Here is a 23,939-nt window from a genome sequence, read left to right as displayed (position 1 = left end):
GGTTGGAGCAAGCTGAGGTTGTGAAGCTTCTTTCTGCTGGAGCAAGCAGAGGGCTGTGCCAATGTGTTCCACTCCCCATCTGCCCCAAGTGACTGAAGGACCAGAGACAGAGCAAGACTAAGCAACAAATAAGCAAGGAGTAATCTTGTGCAGAAGGACAGACACTTCTATAACAGTCACAGATCAGTCCATAAATCACATAATAAATGCACATGAGCTACATAATTATACCAACAGTCAAAACAAGACGAATACCAACATTGCCCCAGGGTATAAGGTCTTTGAACCATTTTACAAAAAGTTCTCTGGAGACACTGGCCACCACACAGACCCTGGTGACCTTCCTGGTAGACTGGAAGGTGAAGGAAGGATGAAGAGCAGGATAATAATAAATACTTTATTTGATGCCATCCTTTTGAAGCGCTTTATGAGGAACTGCTGCGGGGAATGGCACAGACTTTGTAGGGCACGGGATGGAACGTCATCCCCATGACAGGTTCTTGGTTGATTTTGGTCACTCCCTCTGGCAGCTGGAACCGGAAGTTCCGCAGCAGGTGGGTCAGGAAGAGGAAGATCTCCATCCGTGCCATTTGCTCCCCGAGGCAAACCCGCGCCCCTGCAGAGCAAATAAGATGAAAAGAACCAGTGAGCCAGGATCCATCCCCTCTATCCCCTGGTGTATCTCATTCAGTCAGCAGCTGGTTTGGACCTTACGGAAAGAAAGTGGATTGGTGGCAGGCTCTGAGGAGACGGGGATCATCTGCATGTGCCTGAGGGATTCTGGGAAGTGAGCAGGAGAGATGTCAGACTTCAACTTGACTGGCCCAATGAGCAGCCTGGGATCTGAGGCAGCAGGGGTAATTTGCATACACCTGAGGAATTCTGGGAAGTTGTCCCGCACAAGGCTGAAGGGCTCTGCAGGGACCTGTTGGGACAGGTCAGGTGGCCCTGTGAGCCTGTCACCAAGGACATTCTCCTGACCCACAGCCATCCCTCTGAAGAGGGAAAACTTCTCCCCTTCACTTGGCTGGGTCATATCTGCTCCTGTTCTGCATTCATCCCTTTTCCACCCCTCATGTCTCAGGAAAGTTCGCCAGTGTTGCTTGAGCTGCTGTGCCCCCTCACCACACACCCCGCACTCCTTCCTCCAGGCAAAGGGTCTCTACATGTCTATCTAACATCTTTGGTTCCTCCCATCTTGACCCTCCTTTTGATGGAACAAAACAGCTGCTACTGTTCAAATCATTCATTTTTCTGGTTCTGCGTTGCTCATTTGATTCCAGTGCTGGTTTGTTGTCTGGTTGCTTAGCCTTAATCTTATTATTTATTATTATTATTTATTAAAACACTTTTATGCCGCCCCATTCGCCGAAGCCTCGGGGCGGCTTACATCACTAAGTTAAAATTATAATATAAATTAAAAATATAAATATTAAATTAAAAATACAACAATACAGTATAAAATAAGCCGCCCTGGCCAGATAAAATCCAGTAATATTAACAGTTAAAATGCCACTTGAATAAAAAGGTCTTCGCCTGGCGCCGAAAAACAAATAACGACGGCGCCAGGCGGACCTCTCTGGGGAGCGCGTTCCATAGATTGGGCGCCACCGCAGAGAAAGCTCTCCTCCGAGTACCCACCCTCCTAATTTCTTTCACGGAGGGTTCCCGGAGAAGGGCCTCCCCCGCCGATCTCAAGGGGCGGCTGGGCATATATGGATGCAAGCGCTCCTTCAGGTTATTAGCCCTGCATATGAGTACAGATCACCCTGGTTTTGGTTTAGGACCCACACCTGTGGTCTTCCTGTAGATATGTCATCCCTGACTCAAATGCACCGGGGCAGCCAGCAGCCAGTGGCTTTGGGAGGGGCCTGGCAAGTTGCTTTCCTGCCCCCCCACCCCCACCAGACAGCAGCCCCCCCACACACACTCAGCAGTCAGCCCTCCTGCCAGCCAGAATCCCTGCTGCTGATTATTCCCCCTCCCCCCCTTAAAAAAATAAACCCCTGGAAGGGTTGGTAGCAGTGGTTCTTCTCTTCCTCCAGCATGGTCACTGCCCCCTCCCCAAAAGACACCATGACCACACAGAGGGTCATTTGAAATCAAGGGTTTTTTTCAAAGTTTTCTTTTTGAATAGCAACATTCAGGATTGGAAAAGGTCAGTTTACATTCCGATCCCAAAGAAGGGCAATGCCAAAGAATGTTCAAACTACCGCACCATTGCACTCATTTCACATGCTAGCAAAGTTATGCTCAAAATCCTACAAGCTAGGCTCCAGCAGTATGTGGACCGAGAACTACCAGAAGTACAGGCAGGAGTTCGAAGAGGGAGAGGAACTAGAGATCAAATTGCCAACATACGCTGGATCATGGAGAAAGCTAGGGAGTTCCAGAAAAACATCTACTTCTGCTTCATTGACTATGCCAAAGCCTTTGATTGTGTGGATCACAACAAACTGTGGCAAGTTCTTAAAGAGATGGGAGTACCAGACCATCTTATTTGTTTCTGGAGAAACCTATATGTGGGTCAAGAAGCAACAGTGAGAACTGGACACGGAACCACTGATTGGTTGAAAATTGAGAAAGGAGTTCAGCAAGGCTGTATACTGTCACCCTGCCTATTTAACTTATATGCAGAGCACATCATGAGAAAGGTGGGGCTAGATGAATCACCAGTTGGAATTAAGGTTGCTGGGAGAAATATCAACAACCTCAGATATGCAGATGATACCACTCTCATGGCAGAAAGTGAAGAGGAACTAAAGAACCTGTTGATGTGGGTGAAGGGGGAAAGCGCAAAAGTTGGCTTGAAACTCAACATTAAGAAAACTAAGATCATGGCATCCAGTCCTTTCACTTCCTGGCAAATAGATGGGGAAGAAATGGAGGTAGTGACAGATTTTATTTTCCTGGGCTCCAAGATCACCGCAGACGGGGACTGCAGCCAAGAAATTAAAAGGCGTTTGCTCCTGGGGAGGGAAGCTATGGCAAATCTAGACAGCATACTAAAAAGCAGAGACATCACCCTGCCAACAAAAGTGCGTATAGTCAAGGCTATGGTTTTCCCAGTTGCAATGTATGGCTGTGAAAGCTGGACCATAAGGAAGGCTGAGCGCTGAAGGATTGTGGCCTTTGAATTGTGGTGCTGGAGGAGACTCCTGCGAGTCCCTTGGACCGCAAGGCGATCAAACCGGTCAGTCCTAGAGGAGATCAACCCTGAGTGCTCTTTAGAAGGCCAGATGCTGAAGATGAAACTCCAATACTTGGCCACCTAATGAGAAGGAAGGACTCCCTGGAGAAGAGCCTGATGCTGGGAACAATAGATGGCAAAAGAAGAAGGGGACAGCAGAGGATGAGGTGGCTGGATGGGGTCACTGAAGCAGTTGGCGTGAGCTTGAGTGGACTCCAGGGGATGGTGGAGGACAGGAAGGCCTGGAGGAGTGTTGTCCATGAGGTCGTGATGGGTCGGACGTGACTTCACAACCAACAACAACAACATTCTTTTTGAATAGCCGCATTCTGAACTAATCAGGCCCTGCCTTTGGGAGGACGAGGCCAACGCTTCAGTCCAGAGGCTGTTAATCATCTTTCAGTTTCCGCACAGCGTGGAGATCTGAGCTCTGTGCAAAGAGAGCCCTTAACCATGCAGGGATGTGGCACTACAGCCAGACAGCACAAACGCACCCTCCAAAAAAGCAGCATTTTCCCCGTTCCGAAAGCACCCAGGAGGGGCTCTGAGAAAGCAGGAGTGCAGCAGGAGAAGAGCCCATAACAAGGCCAGGTAGGGAATCCCCAGCGCACCATCAGTTCCTCATGCAGAAAACCACTTTCCGTCACTCCCGCGTCCTCATGAGGCTGGTCCAATCCCATCATGCTGACTCCCACCGCTGTTGCTCATGTCAGGAAAACAGCGTGTTGCAGGGAGACAGACTGGACCGGCTCCCGCTGCCCCTCCTCCTGCCAGCCGGGCTGGGCCAGGCTAGGAGGGAAGGGAAGGGAAGGGAAGGGAAGGGAAGGGAAGGGAAGGGAAGGGGTGGCAAGCAGTGGCAGCCCCAGCCTCCACCGCATTCCGACGCTCACATACGTCATGCATGTCTCACTTGACGTATTCTGCTGGCACGTCTGCGTTGCAGTAACTTGCATTTTGCTTGCCCAGAATTTGACTTAAACTCAGTGGGTTGCATCCTCTTTTAAAGGCAGCTACGTCATGGCAGCTATGCCATGGGGTACCACAGGGCTCCATTCTATCCCCTCTGCTATTTAACATCTATATGAAACCGCTGGGAGAGGTCATCAGGAGGTGTGGGCTGCGGAATCATCAATACGCGGATGATACCCAGCTTTACCTCTCGTTTTCCACTAATCCAGGTGAGGCAGTGGCTGTGCTGAACCGGTGCTTGGCCGAGGTAAGGGAATGGATGAGGGCCAATAAACTGAAACTCAACCCAGACAAGACGGAGGTCCTGTTGGTTGGCGGATCGGGCTTCGGAGAGGGTGGATTTGACCTGGTCCTGAATGGTGCAACACTCCCTCTTAGGGATAAGGTCCGCAGCTTAGGAGTACTCCTCGACCCGGAGCTCTCTTTGGAAGCTCAGGTGACAGCGGTGGCGAGGAGCGCCTTCCTTCAGCTTCGGCTGATTAATCAGCTGCGCCCCTACCTGGAATACGACTGCCTGGCGACGGTGACACACGCGCTGGTGACTTCCCGCCTAGACTTCTGTAACGCGCTTTACGTGGGGCTTCCCCTGAAGACAGTCCGAACACTTCAATTGGTGCAAAATAGAGCTGCCAGGTTGCTGACGGGGACGGGGCGTTATGCTCACATGACTCCAGTCCTCCGTCAGCTTCACTGGCTTCCCATTGAAGCCCGGGCCCAATTCAAGGTGTTGATTATGACCTACAAAGCCCTAAACGGCTTGGGTCCTGGCTACCTGAACGAGCGCTTACGTCCGTATATGCCCGACCGCCCTTTGAGATCTGCGGGAGAGTCCCTTCTCCGGGAACCCTCCATGAAAGAAATTAGGAGAGTAAGTACCCGGAGGAGGGCTTTCTCTGCGGTGGCGCCCAACCTATGGAATTCACTCCCCAAAGAGGTCCGCCTGGCACCGTCGTTACTGGTTTTTCGGCGCCAGGTAAAGACCTTTTTATTTAAACATCATTTCAATTGTTAAAACATATGATCTGGCCTGGGCAACTTCTTCTTCCTTCTCTTTCTCCTCCTATATTTTTATTTTATACTGATAATTTTAATTTTGTATTTGTAAATCAATGTATTTTTTGTATTGTTATATTTAATGGTAATTTATTATGTACTATTGTATTTCAATGTATTTTATCATGTTGTAAGCCGCCCCGAGGTTTCGGCAAGGGGCGGCATAGAAATGTTATAATAATAATAATAATAATAATAATAATAATAATATTATTAATAATAATAATAATAATAATAATAATAATAATAATAATAAAGGGTGGCTTGCTCGTTTCTGTCCACCTGGTTTCCACAAGCAACCAGGTGACTCATTCTGCATCAGCTGAGTTTCTGAACCGTCTTCATGGCCGCCTCACTTACAGCTCTCCCTGCAGTGACTGGATCCATTGTTGGGTTGGGTTCATTCAGGTTCAGGGGGTTAACACTTTCAGTTTCCATGCAGATGCCCCACTTCAGAGTGGGCTTTGACCCGGAGGAAATGGGGGTCTAACTCTTTCCCTTCATAATCATTTTTCCAGATCAAATTGATCTTCCAGAGATGCCAATTGCTTTAATGTATGAAAAGCATCTCAGGAGGGGACAGAGTTTGGAACTGGAAGAATGACATGGAGCAATAGTTGGAACCCCCTTTAGATGAAGCCCCCTTCCATTAGCAGAAAAGCATTCAGTGCCGGGGCTTCCTGACCTTGCCTGGGAGGCCACAGGGTCTGAGTCCCAGCTCTGAGATCCCATGGGCTCAGAATCAGAGCTCAGTCCCTGAAGGCCAAGCTGGCTCACCTCTGGAGGAGAGAGAACTGCACCAGCTAAGCCCACCCAAGGTCGTAACCTGACCTCAGGCAGGGCAAAAAAGAGGAAATGTGGGGTCCTGGTAGGGAAGGCGGTTGGGGGTGTTTCCCACTGCCAATTCTCACTGGTGCCCCAGCTTGCTTCCCTCCGCCTCCCAGTGCTTTATCTAGATATCTGAAAAAGGCCGTCTAGAAAACATGCAGGGCGGGAGACGCAGCCCTGCCATTCAGGGCTCCTGACTCGGCCGCATCTGCTGTGCAGGCAACTGGATTGCATCCATAACTATGTAAAAAAAAAGTACAGGAGATCCAAACAAGGACTTCCCAAGGACTTAAATCTACTCTGACACTCCACCTCTTGGCAAGAAGCCAATGGACACGACTAGAGGCAATTTTCACATTTACCTGCTCCAAATGGCAGAAATTCCTCTCTAGCCACGAAATTTCCATCCTTGTCCAAAAAATGTTGAGGGTTGAATTGTTCAGGGGTTTCCCACTGCTTGGGATCAAGAAGTACGGAGCGCAGATCCGTAACTACAATGGTGTCCTAGAAGGAAGAAAAGTTGACTCAGAATTCAGAATTCGTTTGGATCTGCCCACTCCCAGAATTAGTAATTTAACACCTCTCCCAATCCCTCACTCTCTCACAGACGTCCATGTGTGTGTGTACGTATATATGCACATATAAGACATACACTGTTGTATTTGCACAGGGTCGCAGTCCCAGCGCCACCTATGGGAAACCCACAAACGGGACTTGAGTGCCACAGCAGCCTCCCAACCATATGCCCCGGCAACTGGTGCACAGGGGCTTCTGCCTCCATTTCTGGAGGTTGTATGTTCCCACCATGCTTACTAACCATGGGTAGCATTCTCCTCCAGGGATCTGCCCAGTTTGTTCTGGTTTATTATTGAAATACAGATCCAGAAAATGCGTTAAAGGCTCTAAGTGCATTCAATCACCCTAAACCAGGCAAGCCACAAGCAGGTCAACACAGAGCACTCACACAAGCACCAAGCATGTCTGCTTGATGTGGAAGAAGCAGATCGAGATATCTGTTTGCCCCTCTCTTATACTACTAGAGCCCACAGATCATCCAGTGAAAGTGAACAATGGGAAATGTCCAGACAGAGATCAGGAAATACTGTTACACCATCGAACGCTTTTCCACAAGACGTGGCAATGGCCACCACCCTGGTGAGCTTTAAAAGGGGATTAGACGCATTCGTGGAGAACAGGGGGCGAACCCACAGGCAGAAGATAGTTTGCATTCTCAGATCCGAGCTCAGGAACAGAGCTCAGGCCTCAGAGGTGGGGATGCGTCGCTTGTCCCTTTGCCCTCACAGTCAACCTGGGAATAACCGTGCCAGCTGCTTCTCCAACATCAGAAAATGGACCTCTAAGCATGGATAAAGGGTGCAGGGAGGGGGAGAAAGGAAAATGGAGAAAGGAGGTGGGGGCAGCATGCTTTAGCCTCCACTCCACCCCTTCTCAAGTGGGACAGCTGGATTATGATGTCTGGCTGAAATGCAGAGCAGGGCAACTGGAAGGTGAAGACCACCTCCACCATGCCTCCCACTCTGCACTGGGAGCCTCTGCACTGGGGGCTTGCAAGCATCAAGGACAATCAATAGCTTTGCAACTGGAGGCCACTGCTGGGTCCTGGCTGTGATGACTATAGTCCAAGAGAAGTATGATCGCAGTAACAGTGGCTGACTCGTGAATGGAAAGGTGCTGCTGCATTCGTGTCCACTTTGTGGTTCCCACAAGCGTCTGGTTGGCTGCTGTAAGAGGAGAAAGCTGAACTAGACTGGCCGTTGCTCTGATTCAGCTGAGTTGTCCTGGTGCGTGTGCCTTGTGCGTATGCCTTTCTCTCTCTCTCTCTCTACCTCTCACTCTCTAACTATCCATACAGAGGAGGAAAGGGGACCCTGGAATTGCTACTGCAGGAAGGTTTGCCTGGGGAGAGTGAAGGCAAAGACCTGTCGGGAGGTGTGCCAGGCGACCATTGCCTGGGGGCAGTGGGGAGGGGAGGTTGGAGCATGGCAGTTAAACTCGTAAGGGACAACGTGGGTTAAACCAGAAAAGGAAGTGAGCCTCGTCGCACGTACATCATCTTCTCGTGCAGGCTGGGCTCCTGCACAGAGGAGGGCTCAGTTCAGAAGGACTGACGTGTCAGCCTGGGGCACTGGGGCCGGATTCTGCAGCTGTCCTACGCTGGAACGATGCTACTTATCTTCTCGAAGCTGCTTACATTCTAATTGTTTGCTTGACTGCCAGACTCTCATCCTGGATCACTACTTAACGGAGCCATTTCTTGACGTTCGGTTTTTTATTTGGGAGTGTGTGTGTGTTCCTTCCCTTTGGGTTTTGCACTGCACCAGGAGTTCCCATGTGGGCATCTCTTCAAGTGCCACCTTGGGGGCTCCTGGGATGGGAGGGATGCAACCACATCACTTTTCTATACCTTGGGAATGATAAAACCATTCATGTGCACATCTTTTATACTTCGCCTGGGAATCCCAAGTGGCAACGCATAATTGGCACGCTGGATCTCATGAATCACGGCATTGGTGTAGGGCAATTTCTTCCGATCCTGATAGCAGATTGAATGGGAGGAACCCAGGACATCTTCCATCTCTTTGTAGACTTTATCTGAGGGAAGGAATGGAAAAAGATACCTTACTTGGCTACTGTTGTGTTATTTCAGAAAATCAGGCAATCTCTGAGAAACATTTATACCACAGGAAATTATTCCATGTAGTTACGTGAAAATATCCTGAATACCCATTGAGCTTTAAATGTTAACACATTTAAATAGTGCCTAAAATGTGAAATGGTATCCCAAATAAAAAACAGGGAGGACGATGAAGTTCTTCTAGCTCAAGAGGTTCACAAAAACTTGTGGAACTGAGCTAAAATTGGCCAGTGATATTAGACATGGACTGCGGCAGAGGGCATTGTCTGAGGATAGCCATGAAGACTTATCCAGGGTTAGGAAAAGTGAGACTAGCCAAACAAAGGGACATTGCCCCACTCAGTCTTATGGCCCCAGGCCTTATGGCATTCGTCACCCACCTCCAAGGCCATGGGCAGAGCTGCAAGCTCCAAAGGAAAAAGCCCCTGTTGGATTTTCACCCTGCCCCTTGCCCTTCCAGCTGCTGCAGGAAGCTCTGGAGCAGTTCCTCCTCCAAAGTTGGAACCACCTGCTCAGGTGAGGAGAAAGCACACCTGTGGGCAGGGAGGAAAGGGAGGAGGAAAAGCCAAGGTGTGCTGTGGCTTTTTTCAGATCTGGCAATGCAACTCAGGCAGCTAGGTCAGAAACCTGTCTAACGAAGACAAAGGCTAAAATCACCTCCATCAGCCCCCCGCCCTCACTGAGAAGCCGCCAAGGCCTGTGGGTGGAGCAGCACCGCAATTAAGTTTTTTATACCACCAAAACCCACCTGGGAAATGCCTGCCCTCTGATTTCTTTGACTTTTCAGTGCAACTAATTCTGGCATTATGGACAAGCCACGATGGAAAGAAATCTGCCTTCTGCACAAGTCAGGACCAAAGGAAAACAAGCAGGCCAATCTAACCACTTAACAAGCAAAAGTCTTACTCTGATTACAGTATTACAACTGGAGAGTGATCCCAGTCCCTCTGCGGACAATATTGGGCTGTCACCTTGCTTTCAAAGCAGGATCAATCAGAAAACCACCTTTTGAGGGATCAGTTTTGACGTCACTCCCAAAGCTGTAGGAGGACCTTTAAAGATATAAGACCTTTCTTATATCTCCATACGTCTAGGTATCTCTACAATATATCTTAGATATGTCAAAGTTCCTGAATTGAGATGGGTCTACCTGTTGCTGATATCTATCAAACATCAGAATTTCTGCTGCATCTTTTCCAAGATCATAATCTTGGGGGTTTGACTTATCAATATTTCAGTTTTCTTTTTCATTTGCCAAATGTAGCCCATATGCAGGCCCACATAGGTGAAGAGTGTCATCAGCATGCAAATCCGTGGGAATTAGGAGGCTCAATTGAAGACAGAAAGAATTCTGAGCCAGAACATCTCTGAATTAAATAAGTAAGAAAAAGTCAGGAAGAGAAAGAACAGCTTTGCTTAAGTCCATGGTTTAGTGGAATTACAGCAGTCAAGGAACTGGAAAAATCCCCTGCTCAGTGCAGGACTCCCAGTCAAACCATCTCTCTCAGAGGGCTGTCCAGCTGCATCATCGATGCCTCCAGGATGGGAGAGCCCACCACCTTCCCAGGGGTTGGGTTCCATTAGTAGACTGCCCTACAGTGCGGAAATTTTTCCTGGCATCTAGCCTGAATCTGGTTCCCTGTAAGTTGTCTGTTGTTCCATGTCCTGAACACTGGCATGATCGAGAAGAGATCCTGGCCTTCCTCTTTGTGACAGTCTTTCAAGGACTTCTAGAGTGCCATCATATCGTCCCTCAGCCTTCTCTTCTCAAGGCTTTGTCAACTGCCCAGAAAGCTTCAGCTGTTGGACAGTATAGAAATTGGATAAAGAAATAAATTTGCCTGTCTTTTTCAAACTCTAAGGAGAGAGATTGTTTCCAGTCCTGGTTTCATCCCCATTGCCCTCCTCTGAACCCTTCCCAGCTTGCCTGCCTCTCTCTTCAACCGAGGTGCCCAGAACTGGACCCAGGACCCAGACGAGGCCTAACCAGTCCCAGTAAAGGGGAACCGGCACTTCATGTCATTCGGAAGCAATACTTCTATTAATACATCCTAAAATAGCACTTTATTTTTTGCAGCTCCATCACATTGTCGGCTCCACTTCATCTTGTGATCTACAATAATTCCAGGATCCTTCTCACCTGCATCTTCTTGAGCCAAGTATTCCCCATCTTGTCACTATGCGTTTGGTTTCTTTTTCCTGGGTGCAGAACTTGGCATTCGTCCCTAGTGAATTTGTTTCTGCTGTTTTCAGCCCAGCGCTCCTACCTATCCAGATCACCTCGGATCTTCCTTTTATCTTCCGGGGCCTTAGCTATCCCACCCAGTTTTGTGTCAAAACGTAGAGTGACCAAAATGTTTTTGGCCATCTTGATAAAGTGTCCGGAGAGGGAGGGGAGCAGCTGCGGCATTGATAGGAACTGGGGTAGGTAAATAACCCCAGACATCTCCCCTCCCGGCACAGCCTGTTCCCCACCCTCCAGGGTGCACTTCCACACTTGGGAAGGCAGCTTCGTGGATCTTCCTGGACCAGCTGCGAGGGAAGTGGCCCAGGGCTGGGCCTCACCCTTTGGAATTCTAAGTCACAGAACCTCAGGACTGAGACCCCGAAGCATGCAATCCCCCACCCACCCCCAGTGATGTGGAGAAGCCATGGCACTGCGCCCCGCTCTGACGTTAAGATTACCAAGCTGTTGATCTGGCTATTCAATCTCCCATCTAATCTGTTCGCTTAAGCAATGTGGGAAACAGATCAGGAGTAATTAAATGCTTATCATCCACAAAGGCATCTTTCAACCACCTACATTTGACTTCACTATCAGTTCCATTTACTTTGAAGTAACTCCCTTTTGTCCTGTGTCAGATGAGTTAAGACTGGAAGAGTTTGTGGTATTTTCTGGATGTCCTCGTTTTAGTGGCCTGATAGGTATGAATTAATATTTATCAGTCAACCCATATGGATCTGTAGGAGGACTGCACATCTCTGATTAACGATCCAATTCTTTCCTACACGGGGTTACCTTGGACATCTGGGTGAGCCACCATGAGGAGCAGCGCCCAGTGCAAAGTCGTGGCAGTCGTCTCTGTTCCTGCAATAAAGAGCTCAAGGATAGTCTCAGAAAGATTCTCCTCGTTAAAGCTGGAAGACGGGTTGTTCTTGTTCTGTTGTTGGTAATAGAAAAGATGAAATGTTGAAAACAGGCTGCAGGTATTTATGGCTCTTGATCTCTGAGAGCGACCATGAGGGGCCCCAACTGAGAAGGAAAGAACAAAGACGCCACCAAGGCTTTTGGTTGGGGAATTCATCAATATGGAGCCCATGCTGGAGTAAAAGTCCCAGATTCAGGGATAGGCAGCAAACCATCAGGACAGTGTGAGGTTCTGGGCCTCTCCCAGGCGGAAGATGCTCTACTTTATATTTGTATTAAACAAGGCCTCAGTAAGCCATCCTGAGGCTCTGCAAAAGGACGGCATATAAATATTCTAAATAAATAAATGTCAGTAACAAACTGAGAGAGTCAGACCATTTCACTCAGTGAGATGGCCTTTTTCTCCTTCTGCTGCCACTTCTGCTCCTGGTGGTAGCAATCAGCTCTCCCCCTTCGAGGAGAGCCTCTCTTTTAACGCTTGCTGCCGAGCTTAGCGACTGGCCCTGGCCTGCAGCAAGAGGAAGCCAGTTTCTCTGAGTAGTGCCATGAAGCCAGGGTGGGATAGGATGGGATGGCATGGGTTTGGGATTACACGAAGGGAGAGGTTTGGGTCTGAATGGGGCAGCAAGACTGCCTGAAGGACGGCTGGGGAACATGGTGGTGGTTTCTGACCACCATCCTGTCTTGGGATAGAACTAGATACTCACCTTCTCTATCTGAAGTAGATAGAAATCAATGAAATCCTGTGGCTCATGCCGAGTCTGTTCTTTATGTTTCTCAATTTCCTTCCTCGCAAACGAAAGCACTAGCTGTGAGAAGGACAGGGCCTTCTGATGAGGCCCTGGGAGGTGGATAAAGATCGAAGGGAACAGCTCAGCAACCTGCAGGAAAGGGGAAACAGCACTCTATCACTGGCAGGCATAAACCTCACCCGTCGCCATTTTCTTCGGATCGGCACTCCACCATCACCTCCTGGGTCTTTTTTTTTCCGGGGAGGGGGAGCTACACAGTGGTACGTGCTGTTTGTTTGAGTTGTTCCTGGATGTCAAGTGACAGCAATGGGCAAGAGCCACTCCGAGCCACTCCGAGCTACCCCAGCTGCTTTCTGGTTGTCGCCATTTCATAGAGCAGCCAGACTTAGCTGCAGTCACTCCTGTCCTGGGTAGGCAGTCAGAGTTAGACTGGATCAGAAGACAGCCTAGCTGGCCCAGGAATGCGGCTGCCCAGACAATAGTATTTGTGGGTTTCATGGACGGTTTCGAGCCACGCAGAGCACTTTGGTCAGCAGATGGGTTAGGGTTGAAGACACTGATGGGTACAGAGAACAGGGCTCTCACACCACCGTTACTTATGGATTTGATGTCCATGCCTTCCCATAGCCATTGTTCTCTGGGAGAGGTACAATTCTTTCAATATAATCAAATGCACTAAAAACTACAAATAGCATCACAAACTTGATTAAATTTCACTATAGTGATTTAAAATTGCATTCTTATATGACTTAAACTACGAAGGTTCATACGACTGAGTTCGTTAAAGCAGCTCACATAACCACCGACTCATCCACCTATATAAAAATGACATAAACAAGTAAAGAGATGCTACTGAGTGCTGCCAGATGCTTCCTCCTAAAGAGCAGCCTTAACTGGGTGCCAGAGGGTGGCAGGTCTCACACCTGGCCGGCCTCCCGTTTCTTCTTCTTGCCATTCCTGTCATGCCAAAAGTCAGGCATCCTCGCAGTCAGGCTGCCTTTAAGTGTGGTTGCCTTGGACAAAGATACTGAATGGCCCTTGAGCCATCCATCTCTTGGGGTTTTCAGCAAGAAGCTCTTTCTCCCGTGTTTATTTTTGCCACCCTGCTGGTTACATTTTTTTCCTGGCTTCAGTGCAAGTCACAAGTGTTGAGGTCTAAAACCTGTATTGACCTACAACTGGGAAACTGTGACACTGGGCTCCTCCCATGTAAACATTCCTGAATTTGCAAGTCAGCTTCCAACTTGCCTATTGCAGGGCAGGGCAGGGCAGCACCCTCTCCCCTGCATATCTGGTATCCTGGAAGCCGCAAGTAATCAAGATAGGGACTCCCCACGCCCAGCAAGTCACCGGCTCGGTGTCTTCTCCTGCTCCAGCATCCCGCAAGGTGCTCCATCGGAGTGGGTGCCCATACAGAGCGCTTCCCTCTTCCTCTCGGTCCCCTCGTCTGTCTGTCTCCCACCTACAGGCATGGCAGGTTTCCTTGCACTGCATTTGCCTAGCCCACTGGCGGCCCAGGTAGGCACCCCGAGTCAACTTTAATGGTCCGGATTTCATAGAATCATAGAATAGTAGATTGGAAGGGGCCATGAAGACCATCAGGTCCACCCCCCCTGCTGTTGCAGGACACCACGTTACACCAGCCCACTCAGAGGGCTGTCCAGTTTCTTTCTGAATGTCTCTAGTGTGGGAGAACCCACCACCTCTCCAGGCAGCTGGTCCCACTGTCGTCTTGCTCTGACAGTGAGGAAGCTTTTCCTGATGTCCAGCCTGAATCTGGGTTGTCGCAACTTGACTTGATTATTCCGTGTCCTACCCTCTGGCACCAGTAAGAAGAGATCTTGACCTTCCTCTTTGTGACATCCTTTGAGGTACTTACAGAGGGATATCATGTCCCCCCTCGGTCTTCGCTTCTCAAGGCTGAACATGCCCAGTTCTCTTTTCCTCCAGCTCTCCTGTGCAGAGGTTCTGAGCACATTTTCCATCCGGTTCTTCCTCTGCAAGCATCAAGACTGTGCAAAGCAATGCTCCAATCTTGGGCGTCTTTATCTTTTGCTTGCTGCACCCTCACCCTAGGCTTCTTCTTCAGCTGAAAGGATCCATCCCTGTTTGTGTTGCAATTTGCAGCAGGGCACATGTGTCTGCTTGCTCATTCGCAAACATCTCTGCTTATGATCTGCCTACTTGAGACATCGGCCAGTCCTTCTTGCATGCTTGCTATGAAAATGGACTGGCCCCCCAGTGCATCTTCGGCTGGAAGCGAACTCCTGTGGGATCCAGGGGTCTGAACTGCAAGCACACGTGCGCAAGATCGCTCTGGTGGAATTTAGGTCTCTCTGCGTGTCGCTTATCTGGAGAACGCAACCTTCACAGGGACTGGGTGAATGGGCAGTCATGCTTGCTTAATTGTTCACTGCAGAAGCCCAATTAAGTGCATACAACTGGGTTATGCAAATTGGGTTCCACCTCTGCTTGCTGTCTTTATATGGTGTTAAGGCAGGACTGTTGGGAAAATCCGCAGTAGACCCGACATGTGTAGATGTCCCCCAGTTCGTCCCACAGGTTCAGCAGAGGGCTGGCTTTCTTTGGAACTCCTGCACCACTGTTGCTGCTGCTGCGGCTGCTGGCATTACATTTTTATTTTTGCTGGAGTAGCCACTAAAAATACGTCATATAAAAATGCACAAACTCCATCCAAAGCCTAAAGTTTGGAAATATGCATTTTTTGGTCAAGGGGTATGCAGTTTTGGCCAATTTGCACAGATTTGCAAATTCGTCAACAGGAAAACAACCATGAAAGCCAGCCCCCAGCCAGCAAAAATGACCAAGGAATGACTTTCACTCCATTTGTACCCCGCTAGGGAACACCCACTGAAAACAGGGGGCCTTACTTCTGTGTAAACATGCTCTGTGTACCTGGGATCCCTTCTGCAAAGGAGGCTTTGGTGTGTTCCACTGATCCCCCTGGCTTTCTGCATTGCCCTCCTGATTTTAAAATGTAAGTAAGGTACGTAGGTAAGAAACCCGGGTGAACAGTACAATAAATGTGAGTGCAAATGTAATGCAATGCTCTACAAAGAGGGAAAGGAGAGAACATTGGATCTCCTCGGTGCTACCTGTGGTGACCCTGCCCTCCAGCCCACAAGCTCCGTTGGGCACCTGCCACCAGCGCCAGTGCTTCAGGTCCTGCTCTGTGCTCCATCACCATTAGAAACCCGATCGGTGGGCCTAAGTCACAGGGGCTTCTCTGTGGTGGCCCCAGCATGGGATTCATCCTCCTTCTGCATTTAGGAGAGCTTGTAAAAAGGGTTAGGTCCTGTTTCTAATGGTTGCCCAGCCTCTTCTTGCTTTTCTTGGGATTATATTTTTTATTGTACACACCAAAAACAAGAGACTGCTTTGATCCTATTTTGGAAAATAGTTTGATTTAGCTTGGACTACTTTGGAGGTGGCCAGTTTGAGCCAAAACTAAATCAAAACTGAATGAATTTTATGAAGTTCTCCACTGGTTTACATAGGGAATTAGCGCAGGGTTATAATTTCTTTCCTTTCAAGATAATTAGATAAAATTGCAGGCCTGATTTGCAGCCCCCTCTCCATGGATAGAAGCTACCACATTTCAGAAAAATAGATTCAGCAAGTGGCATGTCTGTTGTAATGAACTGTGTAGAACTTTGCTATCTTCCAGCAGAATTGGATGACATTTGCCAGCATAGCTGTCTATACCAAGAAAAAGACGTTTGTCAAAGTTCAGAAAGATTTTGTGCCTGTGCCAAACAGGTCTTGCAGACATGTGGCTTTCCAAATGTGTTTGGACTACCACTCCCAGTAGCCCTAGCCGTGGGCCGCACTGGCTGGATTGATTGAGTCTAGGATCTTGTGGGCCACTCATCCTGTGGGCCTGCTTCAGAATCTGCAGGCTGGAAAAGCGTCTGTCCTTCCCTTTGTTGTGCTGTGTGCAGGGATGAACAGGAACACAAAGCTAGATGTTCCTTGACTAAGTGCAGCATTCTAACCCCTGGATTACGTCTAGAAAGGCTGCCTTCAGCTTAGAGTCTCTCTCTGGCCCAGTAGGAAAGAAACAGGGGACTCACGGTATGGCACATGGTGCACCCAAACTTCAGAAGGAAATCAACGGCATCTATCATTTCCTGGAACTCTTTATCTTCAAGGGAAAATCGATATCCAAAGGCCAACACACAGATCAGACTGGAGACTGAATTGGTGATGGGTAGGAGAGGATCGAACGGCTGCCCTGAAAATGAAGTCATTGTTCATTTTTATATCACTCCACAGCCAAAGCCCTCTGGGTGCTTTACAATAATCCATAAAACATACGATTAAAATGCAATAAAATATCAGAAAATCAGAAAAAATCATTTAAAAATTAATAGCAAAGAATGCTCTGGAAAACAGCTGGAATGGGCAATCCCTTTGAAACACCTGGAAGGCCAGGTAAGTCTTTCAAGGCCTTGGGGAAAGGGGCTGTCTTAACCTGGCACCAAAAAGCTGATCTTTGGTATCAGGCAGGCCACTGTGCCAAGGTTGTTCCATAGGAGGGGCCACCAGAGAGAAAGCCCTCCCCCTTGTTGCACCCTAACCCCAACAAAGGTCCCGGAGGTGAAGCATAATGCCTGAATAGATTGTGGCTGGGAGAGGCACTGTAAAAGGTATTGCAGTCCTAAGCCAGGCAGGTTAAAACCTGCACCTTGAACTGGGACTGGAAGCATACAGGCAGCCGCTGTGAGCAGGCCAGATCTGGCCTCATGTGTTTGGGCCTACCAGTCCAGGGCTTTAATCCGGCTACCACATTCTGCACCAGCTGCAGCATCTGAACCGTCTTCAAGGGCGACTGCATGTAGATTGCTCTGCAGTAATCTAATTTAGAGATTAGGGATTACTGGAGCAGAAGTGACTGAAGCCAGGTGGTCCCTGTCCAGGTAGGGGAGTGGCTGGGCAACAGCAGAGGCGCTCCAAGCTCCTGGTGCCGCCTGAGCGTCAAGTGACAAAGATGGACCAAAGGTCACCCCATGCTATGAACCTGCTCCTTCAGCGCCATCCAGAACAGGCTGGACGACCATTTAGAGTCATATTAATACTATGCTGACTTGCATATTCGTGGAATTTCATGATGGAGCTGGGGAGAATGTTGACACTGAAGACAATGTTTGCGTTGCGTTGCATCGCATTGCGAAACATGTAAAACAAAATGAAAGGGAAACCTTAGTCCAAAATGTACATCATATGACAGACAACGCACCAGCTCCAAACACTGCATACCCTTTGCACTCGCAAAAACCTCCACAAGCCGATGGGTCTCCACTTGGATTTGGCTCTCCATGCCTTTCTTCCCCAGCCCCAACTGCCGCATAACACCCACTCCGAACCGTCTCTGCTGCTTCCAGACGCGACCATTGGAAAGCACAATACCTGCAGCCATCGAGAATCAATGAGAAAGCAATGCTTGCAAAAGGAACACAAATCATTAACGTGTTTTTCGGTTTCCAGCATGGCACATGCCACATGGACAGTGCCAGGATGCTGCAAAACCCAGCTCCTGGAAGGCTGCTTGAGCTATGATATTCTTTGGAAACTGGCCAGCGCTACATTTTCTAGAAACCATCGAAGAGGCCCTTGTTCTTTTCCACCTTGTAGCACTGAAACATTTGGGCTGTTTCATACAACAAATCCCCACCTCCACATGCTACAATTTACACTGTCACACCAATGTGCCATAATCTATGGATTCTACAGTTCTACAGATTAGATCTGTGATGGGGAAATCTGGCACCATGCTATACTAGAGGGTATTGCATTCGGCAAAAACTAAATGTGTGGACATCACAAATGCATGCATATTTCTGTATCTTTAAGCCTTAGTATAGTCCGGCTCAAGTTTATCAACATACTCAAAGAACTCAAAAAGTTGGTGAGCCAGGACTTATCTCTGCAGAAGACATGCTGGGTTTTTGCTCAGCAGGGCTTGTCCCAGCTAGTCTATCTTTAATCATGTTTTCAACAGAACAGACCTTAAGCTGATTAGGTTGTCATAACCTGAATCCCCCTAGATCACCTTATAGAAATTAGGAAATTTCAAGGGGATTTCTAAGGGAATTAGGGGATTTCATCAGCCATTCTGCAGACCCTTGGTGAACAGGCTGATAGTAAGGACACGTTACATATTATGCTAGAAGATCAGCAATTTCATATTAGAGTCCTTTAAAATACTCCAGAAAAGATCCCATCTGGGCCTGGTGGCACCGAAATGGGTTTCATCCTCTCTTTTCAGACAGGCTCATAAGATGACCAAACAATAGTTTGGTCTTCTTGGGCTCCAAACTTAATAAACCCATCTCTTCTGGTGCTGCTCATTACTGTGCTTTAATTAGAGGGAGTTGTGTCTTTCATTAGAGGTATGCACCAAAAACAAGAGTTCGTTTTGACCCTGCTTTTGAAAAATACTTTGATTTGCTTTGGGCTGCTTTGGAGTTGTGACCGATGGATCAGCCAAGTTCCCAAGATTGCTCAGATGCTTCAGTTCAGCACCGCAACAGAAAATAGCAAAACTAACCCTACTCCACATCACCTAAGTAATGGGTCTCCTGGGAGTAGAGGTCCATCCCAACTGGTCACCAAGAGCAATTGGTCAATTCCCACCTGGGCCTGGTTGCTTGTGAGCGTTCAGCTCGTCCGCTGGTCAGTTGGTCCACTCCATTTTGCCCTTACAGCAACAGCCCTGTGAGGTAGGCTAGGCTGAGGGTGATGGACTGGCCCAAAGGCTCCCAGTGAGCCTCATGGCCAAGGGGGTATCTGGACCCAGATCTCCTCAGCCCCCAGCCAGTGTGGAGTCGTGGTTAAGAGCACGGGACTGGGACTCAGACGATCCGGGTTCGAGTCCCCGCTCAGCCATGGAGCCAACCGGGTGACTTTGGGCCAGTCACAGACTCTCAGCCCAACCTACCTCACAGGGTGGTTGTTGTGGGGATGAGATGGAGGAGGAGAATGATGTAAGCTGCCTTGAGCCCTTTGTAAGAAAAAGGCAGGATATAAATCCAAAAATAAATAAATAAAATAAATATACCCTCTCAGAACCTGACTTTCCAGCACTGGATCACACCTAATTGATGTGCTTCCTTGCTCCACTCCAGCCCTGCATGAGAAGGGCCGATAAACACTTGCTGCGGAAGACAGCTCTTGGCCAAACTTCCCAAGGACGTACGGAAAAGATTCACATGTTTCCATTAGTTTTATGCCTAATGTTCACTTTTTTCATAACTTTTTTTTGTCGTGCATTACAAGATGGAACCACCCACACCTTAAAGAAAAGAAGGGAGGTATCGGATGCTAGGTTATGTTCAGCAAATTAATTCAGCAAGAATTGATGTTCTAAGTATACTAAACATCAAAGTCTTTTCTTCAACTTTTCTACATGGTTTCCCCCTTGGACCTTCGGCTTTCCATCTAAGACCACCTGAACTTGAATTTGGTCACAACTGCCTTTCCTCTTCACTGTTTAATCCAAACTGCTGTGCAACCTTTAGAGGGTGCTAGAATGCAAGAGATGAAGGCAGAATTTTCATTAAAGGCTGCTGGTAGCTAATTCAGCAGGTTGCAATAATCGGTTATAGACAGACAGCAGCTGCGAATGGCCCTTCATCAACCCAGGATGCCAAAATAAAGCAACAAATAAATTCAGATCTCTTACCAAAGTTTCCATTCAATGGGGAACGGAAATTTGAATGGTCTACTGCTCTCAAATCATCAGGAGATTTAAAAAAAAACAGGGCTCACAGGTACAAGAAATGACATTTCAACAGTAGTCAATGAGACACTTTGCAGAGGAATAAAAAATCTAGTTACTACAGGGATGCATAAACAAGAGCAGGAGCAACGACAAAACATTTCAATTGTAAGAACATCTCCGGGATCTAGAAAAGTGCAGCAGATGCCAAAATCTGATGCTACAGGAATGTGCTGATCAAAGGGATGGAAGGGTTGCAATGACAGCATTGCCCAGGACATGCTTCCCAGATCCAGTAATCCTGGTATCAGATTACCAGGCTGGGGTTAAGCTATGGGGAGCTCTTGTGCTCAAAGGACAAGAGGACTGCTGGCCAAGAGACATGCTTAGCAGGTGTGGGAATGGAGCTGTAAAAACGGGGTACTTCAGGAGGCCCGCATTCTTCAAAAGACAGAACAGGCAAGCGTGCCAACATTTCCAGCTTCTGTGCCCAAAGACCCTGCAGTGACATTGATCCTGCGGCCCATTGGGGTGCCTCTGACTCTTCCAACCCAGCAGATTATGAGCATCCAACAGAAGAGGGGAGGAGCAAGGAAATAACGGATGCTTCTGCAATTGCCCCACTCAGAAAAGCACTGATTGATTTCATCCATCTAAGCTTAGTGCTATCTGGGAGGAGGGGGAACTCTGGATAAGTCATAACTGGACGGCACCAGTATCTTGCCTGCTTGTCCCTGGAATAGCCCCCAGCATTATTCTCTGGGGACAGTTTTGTGACCGTGGAAAAACACTCAGCGGTTCTTGCTAGGCTAGGTAGGGACACATTCTAAACACATTCCAAACTTCAGAATCATACCAGGACACTTCATTTTTCTAACCCTACCCCTACCCTGGCGCACACCCCTAACCCTACTATAGGGTGAAAGTTCCACTGAACATAATGGGATTTTGAAACAGCCCTCCTTGAGTGGCTTTTCCTGCACTGCTCAACATTTCTGCCCATTCTAAACACATTCCAACCATCAAAATCATGCCAGGACACCTTGTTTTTCTAACCCTAACCCTACCCTGGCACACACCCCAAACCCTAATATAGGGCAAAAGTTCCACTGAAACTCATGCGATTTTGAAAAAGCCCTCCTTGAGTAGCTTTTTCTGCACATCTCAACCTTTCTGCACATTCTAAACACATTCCCACCATCAAAAACATGCCAGGATGCCTCGTTTTTCCAACGTTGTTTTTGCATGAGTTTGCTGAAGACTCGGGGCGGCTCACAACACAATAAAATACAATAAAATACAAAAATAACAATATAAAATTAACAATAATAAATAACAATATAAAAGAAGTCGCCCTGGCCAGATAAATAAGCAGATATTATTAACAATTAAAATGACGTTTAAATAAAAAGGTCTTCACCTGGCGCTGAAAAACAAATAACGACGACACCAGGCGGACCTCTCTGGGAAGCGCATTCCATAGATTGGACGCCACCGCAGAGAAAGCCCTCCTCCGAGGACCTATCTTCCTAATTTCTTTCACGGAGGGTTCCTGGAGAAGGGCCTCTCCCGCAGATCTCAAGGGGCGGCCGGGCATGTATGGATGTAAGCGCTCCTTCAGGTAACCAGGACCCAAGCCGTTTAGGGCTTTATAGGTCATCACCAACACCTTGAATTGGGCCCGGACTTCAATGGGAAGCCAGTGAACCTGACGGAGGACTGGAGTCATGTGAACATTACGCCCCGTCCCCGTCAGCAGCCTGGCAGCTCTATTTTGAACCAATTGAAGTATCCGGACCGTCTTCAAGGGTAGCCCCACGTAAAGCGCGTTACAGAAGTCAAGGCGGGAAGTCACCAGCGCGTGTGTCACTGTCACCAGGCAGTCATACTCCAGGTATGGGCGCAGCTGATGAATCAGCCGAAGCTGAAGGGAAGCGCTCCTCGCCACTGCTGTCACCTGAGCTTCCAGTGAAAGCTCCGGGTCAAGGAGCACTCCCAAGCTGCGGACCTTGTCCCTAAGAGGGAGTGCAACCCCATTCAGGACCAGGTCAAATCCACCATCTCTGAAGCCCGATCCGCCAACCAACAGGACCTCCATCTTGTCTGGATTGAGCTTCAGTTTATTGGCCCTCATCCAGCCCATTACCTCAGCCAGGCACCAGTTCAGCACAGCCACTGCCTCACCTGGATTGGTGGAAAACGAGAGGTAGAGCTGGGTATCATCAGCATACTGATGATTCCGCAGCCCACACCTCCTGATGACCTCTCCCAGCGGTTTCATGTAGATGTTAAACAGCAAAGGGGACAAAATGGACCCCTGCCATGGCATAGCTGCCATGGTGCAGAGCCATAGTCCCCCAGCACCACCTTCTGGAATCGGCCATTGAGATAGAAGCGGAACCACTGCAAAGCAGTGCCTCCGACCCCCAATCCCGCTAGCCTATCCAGAAGGATACCATGGTCGATGGTATCGAAAGCCGCTGAGAGGTCCAGGAGAACCAACAGGGACGCACTCCCCCCTGTCCTTCTGCCTGCACAGGTCATCGTACAGGGCGACCAAGGCAGATTCAGTACCATACCCGGGTCTGAAGCTGGACTGAAATGGGCCCAGATAATCAGTTTCATCCAAGAGTGCTTGGAGTTGTCCCGCCACCACCCGCTCCAACACCTTGACCAGAAACGGGATGTTGGCCACTGTTCTATAGTTAGTGGCCATCTCTGGATCCAGTGACGCTTTCTTCAGGACCGGTCGGACTACCGCCTCCTTTAAAGGGGCAGGCACCCGACCCTCCCTCAGAGAAGCGTTAACCACTTCCAAGATCCAGGTCCCAATCCCGTGCTTAGAATTATTTATTAACCAAGATGGACAAGGGTCCAATAGGCAAGTGGTGGGACGTACTCATCCAAGCACCTTGTCCACATCATCGGGCCGCAATAACTGAAATTCATCCAATAATTGTGGACCAGACAGCAGCATTGGCGTCTCCCCAGAAATCTCTGATTCATTAGTGGAGTCCAGCTCGTGACGAATCTCAGCGATTTTCACCCTAAAATGCCTGGCAAAGTCGTCACAGCGGGCCGTTGAGGGTGGAACCAGATCTTCCTTAGGACCCGGGCGAACCAGGCATTATGTTCAGTGGAACTTTGGCCCTGAATTAGGGTTAGGGTTGTGCGCCAGGATAGGGTTAGGGTTAGAAAAATGAGGCATCCTGGCGTGTTTTTGATGGTTGGAATGTGTTTAGAATGGGCAGAAATGTTGAGCAGTGCAGGAAAAGCTGCTCAAAGAAGGCTGTTGCAAAATCCCATTATGTTCAGTGGAACTTTGGCCCTATATTAGGGTTAGGGGTGTGCACCAGGGTAGGGTTAGGGTTAGAAAAACAAGGCATCCTGGCATGTTTTTGATGGTGGGAATGTGTTTAGAATGGGCAGAAATGTTGAGATGTGCAGAAAAAGGTACTCAGGGAGGGCTTTTTCAAAATCGCATGAGTTTCAGTGGAACTTTGGCCCTATAATAGGGTTAGGGGTGTGCGCCAGGGTAGGGATAGGGTTAGAAAGATGAGGTGTCCTGGCATGTTTTTGATGGTGGGAATGTGTTTAGAATG

At 48.5% G+C, this 23,939-nt stretch overlaps 1 protein-coding gene across 1 annotated transcript in view; it reads right to left on the bottom strand.

Annotated features, from left to right (window-relative positions):
• Nucleotides 1–425: 425 nt before the first annotated feature.
• The window catches only part of LOC123019439 (cytochrome P450 2J2-like), a 35,944-nt gene continuing 12,430 nt past the window's right edge, over nt 426–23,939 (bottom strand). The window contains exons 3-9 of the mRNA XM_044422325.1: nt 17,877–18,026; nt 16,691–16,851; nt 12,552–12,725; nt 11,716–11,857; nt 8,466–8,653; nt 6,403–6,544; nt 426–616 (exon numbers count right to left, since the gene is read on the bottom strand). Of these exons, the coding sequence (XP_044278260.1) occupies nt 426–616; nt 6,403–6,544; nt 8,466–8,653; nt 11,716–11,857; nt 12,552–12,725; nt 16,691–16,851; nt 17,877–18,026 (1,148 nt within the window). The remainder of the gene's footprint in view (nt 617–6,402; nt 6,545–8,465; nt 8,654–11,715; nt 11,858–12,551; nt 12,726–16,690; nt 16,852–17,876; nt 18,027–23,939) is intronic.

The sequence above is a fragment of the Varanus komodoensis genome, unplaced genomic scaffold (genome assembly GCF_004798865.1).
Source record: "Varanus komodoensis strain SLA01 unplaced genomic scaffold, ASM479886v1 scaffold125, whole genome shotgun sequence".
Lineage (NCBI taxonomy): Eukaryota > Metazoa > Chordata > Lepidosauria > Squamata > Varanidae > Varanus > Varanus komodoensis.
Note: the sequence above shows the minus strand (reverse complement) of the source record. Positions and strands in the feature narration are given on the sequence as shown.